At 43.5% G+C, this 17461-nt stretch overlaps 1 protein-coding gene across 2 annotated transcripts in view; it reads left to right on the top strand.

Annotated features, from left to right (window-relative positions):
- The window catches only part of tbc1d16 (TBC1 domain family, member 16), a 30761-nt gene that overhangs the window by 951 nt on the left and 12349 nt on the right, over positions 1 to 17461 (top strand). For both annotated transcript variants that reach the window (XR_015103184.1, XM_086132787.1), the window contains exons 2-8: positions 5061 to 5273; positions 7127 to 7289; positions 7523 to 7837; positions 11759 to 11935; positions 12011 to 12158; positions 14018 to 14182; positions 16158 to 16306. Coding sequence is in view for 1 of the 2 variants with exons in the window: in XM_086132787.1 (XP_085988913.1) it covers positions 5093 to 5273; positions 7127 to 7289; positions 7523 to 7837; positions 11759 to 11935; positions 12011 to 12158; positions 14018 to 14182; positions 16158 to 16306 (1298 nt within the window). In the remaining variant the exon portion in view is untranslated. The remainder of the gene's footprint in view (positions 1 to 5060; positions 5274 to 7126; positions 7290 to 7522; positions 7838 to 11758; positions 11936 to 12010; positions 12159 to 14017; positions 14183 to 16157; positions 16307 to 17461) is intronic.

Raw genomic sequence — 17461 nt, 5'->3', positions numbered from 1 at the left:
CAAGTGTCCCGCAGAAGCTTCTCCAACTATCAGCTGCATTCCATTTAAAATGCAGTTGTACGCCACTCTCTTTCCCCACAACAACAACAAAATTTTTTTTTAAATGAATAATTGACGTGAAATAATAAAAACTAATGAATTGACTCTGAAAATATGTGGAAGACAACAGTACAATATACTCGATTAGCGCCATTGCAGTGTCTGGTTCCAGGTGGACCAATATATGCCGTCTCTCGGGGCCCCCCTCGTAGCCGTCAGACAGCAGCCACTCAAGGGCCCTTTACGGGGGTTCCCGACAACGACATGAACCCAATTCCACCGTCTTGCTCCCCTCTTAAGAAGCAAAACAAAGGCAGTAAACCCCACATACAGTATTTGCAGTTCACTATTCCCAAATTCACTTATTTGCCCTTTTTTTTCCATGTGGTAACCTATCGTGGGGTTTGTGCTCAATTTGAAACAAAATGAATATGCCACAAAATACTACCAAAACCCTGTCTGAAAAGGAAGGTAGTACAGTAATTGATGTCAAGGCTCACCGCTATCCCCTGCACAGGTGTTGATTATGGTACTGTGAACTCTCACTGTGGACGCTTCCCTAAAAAAAATTCTTGGACCTCTGTTAGACTGGACATCCATAAATCAATAGTGTACTTGCGATAAGACAGTGAGAAATAATTGGACTTTCAAATTTGTACTACGTTAAGTACTGCAAATCAGTTGGGTGCCTTTGTTGACATTGAAGACACAGTCTCAAACAGTTTTATCATGATTGGTTGAAAGGGAGTTGTGGAGCAGTGTGACTCTTGTACTGAACATCTTTTAAAATCAATAGGGTGCTTGATTTGATCTTCTTGATAGTTTGAAAAATGTGATTGCCCGTGCATTACTCATGAACATGTACTGATTGGACCGTGGACCTTTGCTACTTTGGCTATCTGGAACTGGCCGAAATTCAAAATCAATTGGGTACGTGTTTTGATCGCAAGAAATGGGGAAGGGATTGGTTAAAAAGTGTAGTGAAAAGCTTGTTGAGTTCCGATGGCAAATATTTATAATGATTCGAACTCTGACCTCTGCAACTTAAGCCATATTGTCTCGGACCACAATCAAACTCAATAGGGTGGCTTGCATTCACATGAAAGTAAAAATAAATAAATAAAAATAAAGTTTGGCTTAAATTGACACTGGTCGATTAATTAGAAGTAGTTACTTAGTTAAAATCAACAGGGTGTTTGTTTTGACCTGGCAGATTATTTCTAAATGTTTGAGGACGGTTTGTTAAAATTAGACGTTTGACATGCATGAGTTATCTTGTCGGACATCATCCAAAATCAACAACTAGGTATTTGTTTTGACTTTGGAAAAATCACCTAAACCCCCCCCCAAAAAACAAAACAAACTCAATCTTGAGTTTCGAAACAGAATTCTTATGCTATTCAGAATGTGCCACACATACAAAAGTAGCATCTGTGTGGCAATGTTGCAAACTTTAAGTAATGTATATATGAACACAAACGGTCCAGCAATACATGTAGAAAGACAATAAAACAAGACTCGCATTCATGAATTCTTTACGTCTTGACAACGTATGCCTGTGTTATACTGCCCCCTGGTGACCAAGATGCACATTCCTAATGGCATGCCGATTTTTTTTGTTTGTTTGTTTTTCAATTGGGATAGTTAGATAGGACTGTATGAAGTGTAGTAGGAACAGATAAATGTTTCCTGTCCAACAGAAATTGTTCATATCCGTCACAGATGAGTCACCTGCCAGGTGTTATGAAAAAACACACCCACCTAAAACATGTTTTTCTGGCTTCTTTGTCAACCAGGATGTCCTTTTATTGTCTCTTTTCAAATCCATATGTCAGCGTGACAAGTAAAATGCTTGAGGTAAGAAACTTAGAAACCTTTTTGTGACCTTGTGTTCATTACTTGCTTTTGGTGTCCAATTCCAATTTAGAAGTTACATTTACGGAGGAACAAATTATCCCTCGGGTTCCAACTACAGTGCAGTGTACCATGGCTAAACCAACAGTCAGTCCGTCCAACTGACCTGAGTGGACCATAATATCCCCGTAGACCGAAATAACCACAAGATAATAGAGCAGGAAGGAATATGTCACAGTTGGGGGGCCTCTTCAATCTAAACTGATACAATACAGCAGCTCTGGAACCAAGTCAATGTCCTCGTCAGATGGACTATCAGTCTTGTATTACAATAATGCACATGCTCAGTATTGAGCTTGTCATTTCCATTCATGTTACAACGCTACATTATAGTGGAACCGCCGAGCTCGGAACATGTTACAGAAAAAAACATGTCGTTTCCATTGTCGCCATCATGAATCCTTTTGTTCACTGTATAAATTAGAGATTCACCGATATCGGTACTGGTGCTGGTACTGTGCGTCTGTACTTGTACTCGGATATGTGAACCTCTACAGTATTATGAAAGCCAATCTCAGTTTGTCATATACGGTCCACGCTATATTTCTCCATTCGGGCCCTCTTGAGCGGCCGTGTGCAGTTTGGCAGATAGCAAACCGGTCTTCAAAAAGAATCCATGTGTAAATGTGCTTAAAGGTGACAGTCTACTTTGTTTGCTGTCATACTAAACACTCTATAAAGAGAATTATGGTCATTTTGTTAAATGACCATAATTCTCTCATAATACATAGATTTCACGAACACATCTTAATTTCCGTCAGCTTAATCGAACACAATGCAATTCTGTTTTACAAATACTTTGGTGTTCCTCGTATCTTAGAAATCAATGATTCAAACGCAACAAAAAAAGCACAGCTGTGGTAGAGACGCTAGTACTCATTTCTATGGTTGTGATCATTCACAATTTTCCGCTATACAATTTACACTGTAAAAAAACAAATAGAAACTGTAAATTTTACCGTATATGTATGTATGTATGTATATATATATATATATATATATACACACCGTATTGGCCCGAATATAAGACGGTGTTTTTTGCATTGAAATAAGACTGAAAAAGTGGGGGTCGTCTTATATTCGGGGTCTAGACATTATACCCATTCACGACGCTAGATGTCGCCAGATACCATTGAAGCGAATGCTGAACTTGACTCCCCAGGCCAAAGTGAACCCCTGTCACGAAGAATAAAAATAAAAATAGCGGCAGCACGAAGAAGAAATAAAAAAAAAGCGGTAAGAAAGAAAAGAGAAGAAAATAATAGAAGCGATAACAGAAAATGAAAAAATCGTAGCAACAATCTGGAGAAAAGTGGGTCGAAGATCGGCCAGGTTAACCGGCAGCTGAGGAGAAGTTATGATGTAATTTACATTTCAAAAACCAGAAGCCATTCATTTACGAATGTGATTGCACTTTAGTTTACATATTTAAATGTTCAGATATTAAGATTTGAATGAGGCAAAATAACATGCTTTTTCTCTCAAATAGATTGTTATAATCATTTGTTTCAGATGTACTGTAATTATTTTCTATATAAAAATTTATTTGGTGTTCAAAAAGTCTCTTTTCGAACTTAAGTCTTGAAAGAGAGGGGGTCGTCTTATAATCAGGGCCGTCTTATACTCGGGCCAATACGGTATATATATTTTTATTTTCCTCAACAGATTTGCTGACACGTTTTGAGAAAAAAAAGAAACGCCTGTAGAGTTGCAAACCTCAGGGCCATTCCGCCCTGTAATTGTGGACATCGAACAAAGGCGAGCTTTGTAAAAAGAAAGCCGACTGTGTGGCAAGCAGACAGATTGAGTGACATGATATTGTCCCGATGCCATGGTCGACGGCAGTGTGACATGTCACAGGTCATTACAAGTTCATCTCCTCTTCCGTCCAGGTTATAATTCATTGAAGACAATCTGTCAAAACCGTTTAAAAAAAAATATATATATATCCATCCATCCATCCATTTTCCGAACCGCTTGATCCTCACTAGGGTCGCGGGGGGTGCTGGAGCCTATCCCAGCCGTCTCCGGGCAGTAGGCGGGGGACACCCTGAATCAGTTGCCAGCCAATCGCAGGGCACACAGAGACGAACAACCATCCACGCCCACACTCACACCTAGGGACAATTTAGAGCGTCCAATCAGCCTGACATGCATGTTTCTGGAATGTGGGAGGAAACCGGAGCCCCCGGAGAAAACCCACGCAGGCCCGGGGAGAACATGCAAACTCCACACAGGGAGGCCGGAGCTGGAATCGAACCCGGTACCTCTGCACTGTGAAGCCGACGTGCTAACCACTAGACTACCGGGCCGCCCCCATATATATATATATAATTATTATTTTATCCAGTGCTCTACCTGACACGTTTCTGTGCAACAACAAACGGGTTGTTGTTTTTTTCCTTTCTTTTTTTTTCAGTCTATTAGATTTGTAAGTTTTCTGGCAGTGATAAGCTGTTCTAAGGACAAATCCTGTTCATTGAGATGCCTTCACCACTCGCACAAATCAAACGATGCTGCTCCCCTCCTCAGTCATGCCTGAACCTTCCTGCCGGGCCACTTCCCATCTAGAGCCTGGCATCAGGAAGTGGGGTGCTTGCTCAGTCAGCAAGGCGGCGGTAAACATACTGATTGAGTGAGGGGGAGGAAGAGGAGAACATTCCTTGGATGAAGGAAGTACATGTTGGCAAATTCAGCTGACGGCGACGCGCAAACATTTGGGCAAAGAGTCATGAGAAAGAACATGAGTGTGTAAACTGGAGAAGAGGGAAACCAGTTCGTTGCTTGCAGTTTCGCTCGAGGATGAGGAATGAAAAGAGTCAGCTGTTTTCCCGCACATGCCGACACGAGCCAAGTGACATCTGTTGTCTGCTGATACGCGTTTGGTTTGCCACACCGGTGGAGACGTGCGGTTGCTCAGGGGGTTGTGAATACGCATGCGTGGTGGTTACGTGCGTGTCGTGTTTACTCAAGGTGGGGACAAGCAACAGTTACTCCGACACTGGAGGCAAATTGAACAAGTAGGACAAGAAAGAGTGAGGCTGACATTTGGTAGTGTCATAAAAATAACAGTCTATGTCCTCTCTTTCTCTCCCCATGCTCCACAGAAGATGGGCCCCGCGTCCCGCTTTCTGAGGAGATGTCCCTGGGTCGGCTACTGCGACGCGCCTCGTCCAAGGCCTCTGACCTTTTGACGTTCAACCCCGGCGCGGCGGGCGTGGCGCTGCGCTCGGGCCTAGATGGCGAGATCATTTACTCCAAAAATAATGTGTGCGTGCACCCGGCCGAGCCGCTGCCGGGCCTGGCGGAGCACCATCCAGGTTGGTTTAGCACCCTTTTGCGTGATTACGCTCACCTCACCTCAGCACATTCAGTGGAGAGGCCAAACGTTTTGGGGAAGTTTACACAATACTACAAAAGTGAGGAGACTGAAATCCCCATGATGGGGTCAACCACTAAGTTGCTAGCTGCTGTGCATCATCTTTGGAAAATAAGTTTTTCAACTAATTCCCTTACTAATTGATTACGAAACAGTGTGTCACACCATCATTCATCCTTGTTATTAACTCACTTAATTGTGTTTTAACCCTTTCATGCACCACTAATGATTGGTATGGTATTGGTAATACAATAATGAACCTGGTAATATGATAAGCTGTCCACAGTAGTAAACGCTGTCCTTGAAAGGGTTCATATATTAATCTTACTGTGGTTAACCTATTTTGACTGTTGTATGAAATTATGAACATTCATGTCTGATTTTAAATACAGCATTGACGGTCGAGTTCATGAAGGTTTTATGATGGCAACAGTTTGCCCCTGGACTTCATTTTCCACTCTTGCGTTTGAATGGTTTTGTAGGACAGCACTGTGAACAACTAGTAACTAGCTCGTATGTCTTACAGTTCTCAGGCTCTGGGTTAAAATCTCCGCTCTGGTCTTCCAGTGGTTCGGAAGATGAATGAATGAATGAATGAATGGTCTTCCAGCGTGGAGTTTGAATATTCATCCATGTACTCCTGCTTCCTCCCTCATTCCCAAAACATGCAATTAAGTTCATTCACTGCTGTAAATTGTTTCACCTGGCAACCATTTCACGATGACCCCTGCCTCTTACCCAGAGTCAGCTGGGAGGGCTCAATGCTCTTGAACAATGGTTCTTAACCTTTTTAGAGGTACCGAACCCAACCAGTTAATATGCACATTCGCCGAACCCTTCATGAGTGGGGGGGGAAAAAAAAGTATATATATACTGTATATATAGATATAGATAGATAGGCGGCCCGGTAGTACAGTGGTTAGCATGTCGACTTCACAGTGCAGAGGTAGCGGGTTCAATTCCAGCTCCGGCCTCCCTGTGAGGAGTTTGCATGTTCTCCTCGGGCCTGCGTGGGTTTTCTCCGGGTACTCCGGTTTCCTCCCACGTTCCAAAAACATGCATGGCAGAATGATTGAACACGCTAAATTGTCCCTAGGTGTGAGTGTGAGTGCGCATGGTTGTTCGTCTCTGTGTGCCCTGCGATTGGCTGGCAACCGGTTCAGGGTGTCCCCCGCCTACTGCCTGAAGACGGCTGGGATAGGCTCCAGCACCCCCCGCGACCCTAGTGAGGATCAAGCGGTTCGGAAAATGAATGAATGAATATATATATATATACAGTATATATAATGTATACATTTTTTTTTTACAAATTCAAGATATTAAAAAAACGCATTTATTAAAAACAGAAAAAAAGTAAATACAATTTCAGGAGATAAGTATACCTTTTTTTTTTTCTACGACGTAATATCACGACAATCACACGTTGACTACTAAGCAAACTAAATTTCCCACAGCACTGATTGGACAAGCATTGTCATGTGATCATCTGCAGCCAGTGATGGCCAAGCGGGCGTGTCATAACTAATTGGCATCTTGAGTCGCGTGTGTCTTACCCTCCGTGGCAGAGGCTCCGTCGAACCCCTGAGACCGACTCACTGAACCCCCGGGGTTCGATCGAACCCAAATTAAGAACCACTGCTCAAGAAAATGCATGGATGACTGTTTTTTAAAATCGGACTAAATCGTTCCCAGAACACATCCACTGTACTCTTCCCTGTTGTGATTGTCCTATTTCAATTTTGTGCCTCCCCCCCTTTGTGGTCACCATTATCTGTCCGACACCGCCCCCTGCAGGCTACCTATGTGTGCACGTGGAGAAGGACGAGAGCCTGGGCACCACTCTCATTTTGACTTGGGTGCCCAACTCGCGCATTCAGAAGCAGGACGAAGAGGCGCTGCGCTACATCACGCCCGAGAGCTCTCCCGTGCGTCGACACGCACGCCGCAGAGGCAGACGGTAAGGAGCGTCAGGAGTCAGCTGCCATTCTTGCTCCCGGCAATCATGAGACAATAATCGAAACGGCACCCTTGGGAGCAACTAAATCTCTATTCGAAGCTATAAAAGCTTAAGAACTGTCTATTTGTAAGAGAGCGCACTCAGCAGTGTTCCATTTGTAAACGGGGAAAGTTGTCATACCCATTCGATTGAGTCCCTAATAAAGGAAGCATCAGCATATTCTCTCCCCGCAGTCCGCAATCCCGCCCCCCAGCCGCGCAAGTGGAAGAAGAGGACGAGGAGCGGAACATCACTTGCAGCTCCTCCACAGAGAGCCACGGTTTGGTCGTACCAGAGGCCGGCACGGAGCCCCCCTCGGCACAGCCCAAGCAGCCTCCCACACCCGCTGAGGAAGGCGACGAGGTCTCCTGCGAGCTGTCGGACGAAGTGAGCCGCGACAGCACCATGGGGTCTGACTCGGACACCTTCTCCTCGCCGTTCTGCTTGTCCCCAGTCAGCGAGGCGCTCTGTGAGAGCAGCAGCTCCGTCTTCTTGGACAATGACAGCAGGTCAGTTGATTGAGATGCTTGATCTATTATTTGTGCGAAGATAATCATCTGCCATTCCACCGTTAAAAAAAAGAAAGAAAAAAAAGCCAGCACTGAACATGTAACGTAGCTAAGATGCACAACTAAAAAGAGCAAAACGGCAATGTATCCCTTGTAGCAAAAGGGCTGCGTGCAATATTTTTCTTCCTGCTGTATTTTAGAGAGCCACACAAAATTTAAATTATAAAGTCGGCACTATTAACTATGAAATGTTCCATTATGTGTAGTGAGTGAGCTCCTTGTCATGACTGTAGCATTTTTTCCCGTCAATAGAAATTGGTAGAATTTGTAGAAATGAATTATATTGAATTAGTTTTATGAATTCTTGTGCTTAAACCCAATTGTTGTTGTTGTTGTTTTTTTTGAGCATTATAAAAAAAAAAATTAAGAATTTGATTCATACTCTGGCAGTCCTCATGAGGCCAGATTAAATGCTCTTGCGGCTCGTCTATGGCCCACGGACCTTATGTTCCCTATGATAATCTAAGTTTATGCTAGAGGTTTCCAGTTCGTTTTAGAATGGTGCAAAAGGGAACGTATATCCTCAAAATGGTTCGATTCTGTTTACAGTCCCCAGCATTTCAAAATCATGCATGTTAGAACAGATTCGTTGAAACCTGTAAATTGTCTAAAGACGTGCTTGGTTGTTTGTCTTTGTGCCTTGAGATTGTATTGGGACCCTCCTGCTTGCCCAAATGTCAGCTGGGAAAGGCTTCACTTTAATCAAATGTAGCCTCAAAACGTTTTATTTTTCTTGAATCAAGTCCCCTGATACTTTTCACCAAAAGCTAAACATTTCATCAAACCAAATTTGACTCCAATTGGCAATGGGTAAGTGACAGTTACTCCATCTTGCCACAAAGTGGAGCCAGAAGAAAAATGATTCAAGCGACCTCCCCAGGGTGCAATATCGCCTCCGTTCAGTTGGCGGCTCACTTCTCTGTCTTTCAACGGGAACTGCAAATACGTGACGTCACCAGGTGGCATGACACGCAATCAGCAGTGCAAGTTTACTCATTATGGGTTTATCTGGGAGTCATTATCTTCATAGAATTTTTCCCCTCACACACCAGCGGTTTGCCCTCGTGAGCGTGTCCAGTGTGTGTGTGTGTGTGTGTGTGTGTGTGTGTGTGTGTGTGTGTGTGTGAGAGAGAGAGAGAAGCCTTTTTAACCTCTCTCGCCCCCGACCGAGCCTGCCTGCTCTAAGTGCAGCCAGTGTGTGACTTGGCAACGATCTCAGTCTCTAACATTTACTGTGTGCTTCCCTCGCCTTCTCCTGCTGCTTTTACTCTCTCCCTTCTCTGTCCATTTTGTGTGTGTGTGTGTGTGTATGCACATTTTCCTTCCGCTCTGGGGTTCGTCTTTTCCCATATTTGTTCCACCCTTGTTTTTCAGTGTTACATCTTTTCCTCTCTACTTGCCCATTCTCAATATGTTTTTTTTTTCTCTCCCCCTACTCAAGTGTTGCCCACCTCTCGTATATCCCTCCTTCCCTTCCGAGTGTCTGTGTGAAGCCCTTTGATTTCCAGCGCACCAGGAGTTGTTGTGCTGGGCTGAATGTCAGCTCGCCGGATTAGGGGAGGAAAGAGAGAGCCGGCCAAAACCCTGGAACTCTCTCAATCTCTCCCTTTCTCTCTCCCTCACTTTAATAGACACTCTTAAGGGGGCCAGGAACTGGAAACATGTCACTTGGAATCATTCAAAGAGAAAAGGGCTGCCTATGGGAGAGCAAGATTGGATGAAAGCGGACGGGAGGTCGGGGGAAGAAAGACGAGAGCGCTGGGAGGGAGACCAAGGAGAAGAATCCACAGCCGAGCTTTTCAAGGAGTTTCTTGACACTTGTAACAACTGTCTGCTGCCAGTCAGACCTCAAAACGAACCAGGCATCACGTGACATCATGCTGCATAATTGTTTCATTTTGAGTAGGATTCTTATACACCAAATTCAATAGCAATGAAGCGGATTAAGTTCTATAAAACCACCTTCCTATTTTCATATTTGCAGAGTTGCACGTCGTTGTGCTTCTGGGGTTTATCCTTCCTTTTTGTTTATTGAACACTTAGCATTGCGCTAATCCTTCTGCTCACTGCGGCCGTTTGCTGAAGTAGTCCCCGCGGGGCTTGGAGTGCTCGGCCAGCTCTTGGACCGCGGGGATGCGTAGGTTGTAGCCGCCTGCTTCAAAACAGCTTGTTTACATCACCTTGTCACCTTGTAGAGAAGACGCTCTCTTGGACGAGACAGTGACTGTGTGCCTAGTGCGGGGGTCGGCAACGCATGGCTCCAGAGCCACATGCGGCTCTTTAGCGACATCTAGTGGCTCCCTGGAGCTTTATAAAAAAAGTTTGAAAATGGAAAAAGATTTTGATAGTAGGCTAATATAGCTCAAATAGATATAGATAATAATAATAATAATAATAATAAGAGATTTTATTTATAAGCGCCTTTCAAGACACCCAAGGACACTTTACAATAACAAAATATACATGTTGCATCTCTGAAAAAGGAGAGCTGTGGTGTTGGTTTTTTAAAAACGTACACTTTATGCTTTTAACAGTCTCGACAAACACAGACACGTCTGCGTCCGACTCTGTGCCTTCTCTCTTCTCATTCGACTCGAGAGGCGTTCAAAGACAGCCTCCGAAAAACGGAAATTGATGATGACTTCACTGACTTTAAGAAAAGTGAAAATAATGCACCAAAACAAAAAAAAAAATCAAGCGAGGAAATCACAAAATAAATTCTATGGGGGCGTTTGTGAACACACAACAAAGGAATGAATAACGAACAATTCTGAGACAGTCCAGTCTCCGACATACATACAGCATGCGTTTCCTTCGTTGTAAGTTTTATAGAAGGCTTTTATTTTTTTGCGGCTCCAGACATATTTATTTTTGTTGTTTTTTTTGTCCTATATGGCTCTTTCAACATTTTGGGTTGCCGACCCCTGGCCTCGTGGATCTGTATAAAGTTTGAGAAAGGTGACATTGTGAGCTCAGAATGAATTGACTAACTTTGTTATAGCCTGTGCCAAAAAAATCATGGAAACCAATGTCACTTCACAGACAAGGCTTGATTTTTGGAAGTTCCACACTGTAGTTTTATTCGTGAGTGATGTGACGCATGAGACGAAAGTCTGAGTCTGTTTCCATGTGCTCATGGCAGGAAATGTTTAATGAGACAAGAATAGATTCAGGATGTCAGATATCGCTTGCCGCCATCGATCATCTCGATTCATTCTTGCAAACTTGGCAGTGAATGTGTTACGCAAGATAATATTGCCCAAAACAAAATAAGTATGCGTAAGAAAACAATGAGTTTGGAGATTGTTTTGGAATAAACTGTGACTTAGTATTTGAATATCGGCGGCTTTGGACACTTGTCAGCGTTTCGCGCAGGTTCTCACCACTCACACGTCAGGAGACGTGTATGGGAGAGCATCATGGTCATTAGCTATGCTTCATTAGCGTGTGCGTGTATGTGTGTTGGACGGAGAGGATAATAGCAGCTGCTAAATCTTACAATTCAACAACTCAGCCATTGATGCCCGCTTTTCATGCAGCCTTCGATGTGAGTGTGAGTGCTCTTGTCTTCTTATCCCTGTGCAACCTTTGACATGCCACCTTTTTTCGGGCTTGCGTGTGTGCACGCCCACAAGAGAAAAAGTTTGCACTCATGTTTCAAAGCTGGGAACCACAAGGTTGCCACAGGGGAATGGCAGTTGAATGAAAGACATTCTGATTTGTGTTTGCTTTGTGTATAAAAGTATTGGAGCACCTGGAAGAAAATCATTCCAGCCGTGCCTTTTATCGTGCACTGGCATATTCATCTCGCCCCAAAAAATACATTTAAATTTATGTATTTAAAATTTTTTTTCTGCCCAGGGAGCTGTCCGAGGAGCTCATGCACCACTCGGTGAGCTCCGCCTCCAGCCTGGAGAGCAACGGCCAGTCGCAGGGCGCTCGGTGGGAGGAGCAGCAGAAGGTGCTGCCGCTGGAACAGCTGTGCGGCGTGTTCCGGGTGGACCTGGGTCACATGAGGTCACTGCGTCTGTTCTTCAGGTTTGTTGAGGGGAAAGTATGAGGCCAATAGGAATTTTTCAACGGCACTCTAATTTCCTCATCGCACCCTCGCAGTGACGAAGCGTGCACCAGCGGCCAGCTGGTGATAGCCAGCCGAGAGAGCCAGTACAAGATTCTCCACTTTCACCACGCTGGCCTGGACAAGCTGGCGGAGGTTTTCCAGCAGTGGAAGTGCTGCAGGGAGACGCAGAGTAAAGACCAGGTGAGGAAAGTCCACTAAATTCACCAAACAAAATGCGAAAAAGAGAAATAAAGACAACCATCTGGAGATGAATATTAAAATAAGACCTCGGTAAACTCACAATTATTTCAACAGGGGTCACCTGTGTAATGAATCCAGAATCTTAAACCAGCTCATCTTCTCCTGACATCCATGATTCAGTTTTGTTTATATACACGATAATATATATATTTTTAAACCCCCAAAATTGATCCGATAACCCTGATAAACCTCCAACATGCATTTTCCACGAAAAAACACAGAGATTTAAAAAAAAAACTGCGCTGCCAGTTGCCCATCCCTGAGGTATGCAAAGTAGGGGACTATGACGATAAAAGCAAAGCATGGAGAGTCTCTGTCAGGAAATTCACGAGTACAGTCATTGAATGGGATTATCCCTGACGCACATAACAGCCATTGAAATGTCCACGCTCTCTCCTTTCGTGTCGCCCATTTCCTCTCTTTGTATTATTGTAATATAATGCGACAGCGACCAAGGAAATCCGCTTTACCGCTTTGTACCATGTTTTTTTTTTTTGTGGCTCAATACAATATATGGCGCCTCAAAATGTCGTTTCCAGATAAGAAGCAAGATGCAGCGAGTGATGTGTGCCAGTGCCCGTCACCCGGTGTGTGAATGAGTCGCTGAGTGAAATATTTTTGCGATTGCCCGCATTGGGCTTTGTCGCTTGGTCTGCAGCTGACCTTATATGACTTTGGGAAAACAGCCTTTTGCCATTGAGTGTTGGAGGGCAGGATTAGAGGTCCCTTAAATGAGAGCATATCTCCTTGGCAAAGGTAAGCGGCAAAGCTAGCATTATGTTGATTAAAAATGTTTTATATTTGACTCAGTTACCGTATTTTCCGGACTATAAATCAGTTTTTTTCATAGTTTGGCCGGGGGTGCGACTTATACTCTGGAGCGATTTATGTGTGAAATTATTAACACATGATTATGTCATTTCACATGTTATTTTCACATTAAACCACAAGAGGGCGCTCTCGGCCAGTGTTGATAAATCGACGATGAGTCTGACGTAAGCGACGTAGAAGAGGAAGCGGCGCATCGTCCACCTCCCGAGTTGGGGGAGTTGTTTAAAAGTGACACAGAGGATGAAGATTTCATTGGATTTAGTGATTTGGAGTGAAACTGATAGTTTGGTAAACTTGTTAGCATGTTCTTTATGCTAGAGTTATCTGAATCACTCTTAATATGTCAGTCATGTAACGTGAGTATACCGTACACTTATTCAGCCTGTTGTTCTCTATTTTATTTTTATTTTAAATTGCCTCAAGATGACATGTTGACGTGTATGTTTTTGGTGTTGGATTTTATCAAATAAATTTCCCCCAAAACTGCGACTTATACTCCAGTGCGACTTATATATGTTTTTTCCTTCTTAATTATGCATTTTTTGGCTGGTGCGATTTATAATCGGGAGCGACGTATAATCCGAAAAATACAGTATGTTTTATGTGCACCTTTTAAATTGAGAGAGAGCAGTCAAACCCACATCAAAATCTAACAATGAGAAATTCCACTAAAGGTTCACTTGAAATAATATATAATAATAATAATACATTTTATTTATAAGCGCCTTTCAAGACACCCAAGGACACTTTACAATAACAAAAAACACAAAACAATACGGGTTGAGCAGCGGCAGCCAAAACGCGCCAGCGTTCACTCAACCCGAAAGTCAGAAAGAAACCACAAGGGAGTCAACATATTCCATTTTTTTTGTTGTGTTTTTGTCATCTTTTCCCCTCTTCATTCTGATGCTTTTTTCGCTCTTTCAGTCCTTTTCCCATCATTCCCTACTCGTCTGTGTGCACGCCAGGTGTCGGATGAGAAGTCCTGCATGCAATTCTCCATCCAGAGGTCCACGCTACCGTCGGCCGAGAGCCACCCCGAGGAGAAGCTCTACCGCAGGCTGGATGTCACCACTTGGTTGCGACACCTCAATCAAAACGGCCAGGTGGAGGAGGAGTATAAGCTGCGCAAGGTGGGCCTGTGTGCGTGTGAATCTTGATAGAATCTCGTTCCGTAAAATCCGGTCTTGACCTTGGGTTGTGATGGAAGGATCCCATCATTCATGTTAGCAGCTTGTCAGTCACAAAGTGGCCCTACCATAAAGCCTGTCCTACTCGTAACCTCCTTAATGTGACTGTAAAACAACAAAATGTGAGAGATGTTACGAGGGCAATAAATGGAGGGAAGCCATTCTCTCACAAGCTCCCCCTGCTGGCCAGTCTCAATGATTTTAAGATAAGATAAGATAAGAAAACCTTTATTACTCTCGCAATGGAGAAATTCCCGATTCACAGCAGCAAAGTTATGAAAGGAAGAAGTAGAACAACAAAATATAGGAGCTGCTGGAAAGGCAGCCACTCACGCGGCGCCATTTTGAAGTCAAAATAACAAAAATAACACAACACAACACATAAGACACAGACAGTCGTGTTTTAAGGGGGATTGCAGGATTATTTTTATCCAAGACATATCCAAGGTTTAAAATCATTGTCAAATTCACACAATGGTTTTTACAGTAGCTCTTGATGTGCATACAGCACTGGACAAAAACATCATCTCAGTATTGTGCGTGCGTGTGTGTGTGCGCATGTGTGTGTGTGTGATAGAGAGTGAGAGAGAGTCTCATGGCGAGTGACACTGCGTCATTTGAGCCCTTTGGGATTGACTCACTTGAACGTTTAGTATTTACTGCAATGACTCAGCAGTGATTACATGACTTTTTTTTTTTGTCTCTCTCTGCAAACGAGAATACATGAGCTTTTTTGTTGGCGCTTAGGCGCAGGTTTCACAATTACAGTGCTTTGCAAATGACTTTGTACCAACTACGCGCATCTAATGAGATCCTATACAAGAGCTGTCTGTTAATTCTTTTGCCTTCATCAAGATGTTAAAGCTCAGTTTGGATGGACACTATGTGACAGATATAGTGGAACCTCAAGAAAATGACCTTCCATCCCAGCTGAGCCAGAGTCAAAAAATGTCACCATTATGGAGACTTTATGCATGTTACCAGCAGACATGTTAACATTCTTAACTGTCTCTAACGTGGGGTGAGGTAACCACTAAATCCTGATGATTAAATTTATTGCTGAACAAGTGTAAAACTATGCCAGTGATTCAGTGAAATCAAATAAAAGTGTTCTGGACTTGTGGCGTTTTAGTTGTTAACATTCTTAACTCATTCAGTACCAGCCAATTCTAGACCATGTCTGAAAAGACGTTTAAAAACGTCATTGGGAGTGAATGAGTTAATGGTCAGTCATCCAAGTGTAAAAAGACAGCGGCACAAGAAAAGCTCGGCTCAGTCGGACCACCTTGCTTACTGTAGACACAGCAGTGTTTCTCATGGCAATATTTACCGTCATTAAGACTTTACTTGGGGTATAAAATTGGGTCATGTGGACCAAATACAGTTTCTTTGACTTCCCCATTTTGCCCCCCCCCAAAAAGTCCAAATTTCCCATTGTACTTGATTTTCATTGTATTGGGTGGATGTAATTTTGTTGAAAATGCCTATTGGTAAAGCTCCCACACCTTTTCATAAATTAACTGCAAGCAAACAATGTGCACGCAAACAGCCAAATACAGGGTTTGAGCTTGATGACAGGGTAGACGTTTTTAGCTAATGTTAGCATTTAATGAGCGCGTGGTAGAGCTTACCAGCATGATTCATTTCGTAAACTGACTGTGTATTGTTTAACTCATAGTTTTCAAATTACTGAAAGGTTTTTATATCAGCGTGACCTGATGGCAGGCTGGAAAAAGGCCAGCGTTTGACTTTTTTTTTAAAAGAAATTAATTGTATTGGGTATTGAATCTTTTTTTTCCTGATTCGGAGATGTGCAAGTGCAGATGACGAGGCCTTGACTCTGCTTTGCTGCTATACATTACCCATGATGCCCTCAGACTTTGACAACCAACTCTTTGTGCTCACTGTGTTACACCAGGCCATATTCTTCGGGGGTATCGACCCGTCCATCCGTGGCGAGGTGTGGCCCTTCCTCTTGCACTACTACAGCTATGACTCGACTTCGCAGGAAAGGGAGGCGTGGAGGCTACAAAAGCGGACGCACTACCACGACGTCCAGCAGAGGAGGTGAAAATGTCGTGCTTGTTCGTCAATTCACCAGCGCCGCAGGCAGATTTTGTTTTGGGTAATCACGGCACTTAGCTGCTCCGCTGTCACTTGGCCATGTTTTTGGCTGCCAAATGCACATTCGGTCAAACATTAAAACATGTGTGAGTGCGTCGTGGCGTCTCATCGCAAGCGCTGAGCAATCAATAGGAACAATAAGAGAAATGTTAAGGGGAGGCGGTGGGTGCGAAATAAAAGGTCTCTGGAGAAAAACCATGTCGGCGCTTATCAGATCATATTCTTCTGTCAGTAAGAGTTAAAAAAAAAAACAGCTGTGGCATGCATGAACACACACACACACACACACACACACACACACACACAAACAAGAGCACTTCTACTCCACCCAGGCTGAGCACGCACATAATTCCACATGACCATAAAGAGGCTGATAATTGGCTAGGTTTGATCTGCGTGGCTTATTAAAATGTCGTATTGTCCCATCAATATAATTAAAGCGCTTTTTGTTCGGACTCGTAAGGGGAGTCCTTTTTTTTTTTTTTTTAAAGGGCTGTTTGTCAAGAGCAAGCCCACAGGGCCTCTCGTCGGTCATTAGCGGGAAGGATCCATGTCTCTTCGCCTCTCTCACGGCTCCTCAGCTTCGCCCTTCTTGCCTGTGAAAGCCGAGCGGCCGAGCGCGGAAACGTAGCAGCTGTTCGAGGGCCCCTTTCCCCAAAAAGTGATTCCCAGCCAAGTGAAGCAGTCAATCACGAAAAGGTGATGAACGCGGCAATAAAAAATGTTGCTGTGTTCTCATCCAGAAGAGAAAATCAGATGGAATTGAGTTAGCCGAAGTATGTCAGCAATGTTTTCAATTCCTTACACTTTGACTAAGTACTTGCTGTACATCACTCTTTGACATGTCCCGAAACTAAATGATCGGATTTTCATGCTCTAAATACACTTCACTGGCTGGCCGCAGCTTTAGGCACTCTTGAAACACATTAATGCAAAAATTGTGTGATTCAAAATGGATAAAAATCTAGAGTGCACACAGCCAGCCCTCCCATTTGATATTATTATGTCCAAGCTAAATGAACAAATAGCAAAATGATGTGTGTGTGTGTGGTGGGGGTCAGGGGGGGTCGTACAGGACAGTAGATGAACACGTTTGCC

This window comes from Hippocampus guttulatus, chromosome 16, assembly GCF_054856545.1.
Source record: "Hippocampus guttulatus isolate MCC_2025c chromosome 16, RoL_Hgut_1.0, whole genome shotgun sequence".
Classification (NCBI taxonomy): domain Eukaryota; kingdom Metazoa; phylum Chordata; class Actinopteri; order Syngnathiformes; family Syngnathidae; genus Hippocampus; species Hippocampus guttulatus.
This window is presented reverse-complemented; position numbering and strand designations above follow the sequence as displayed.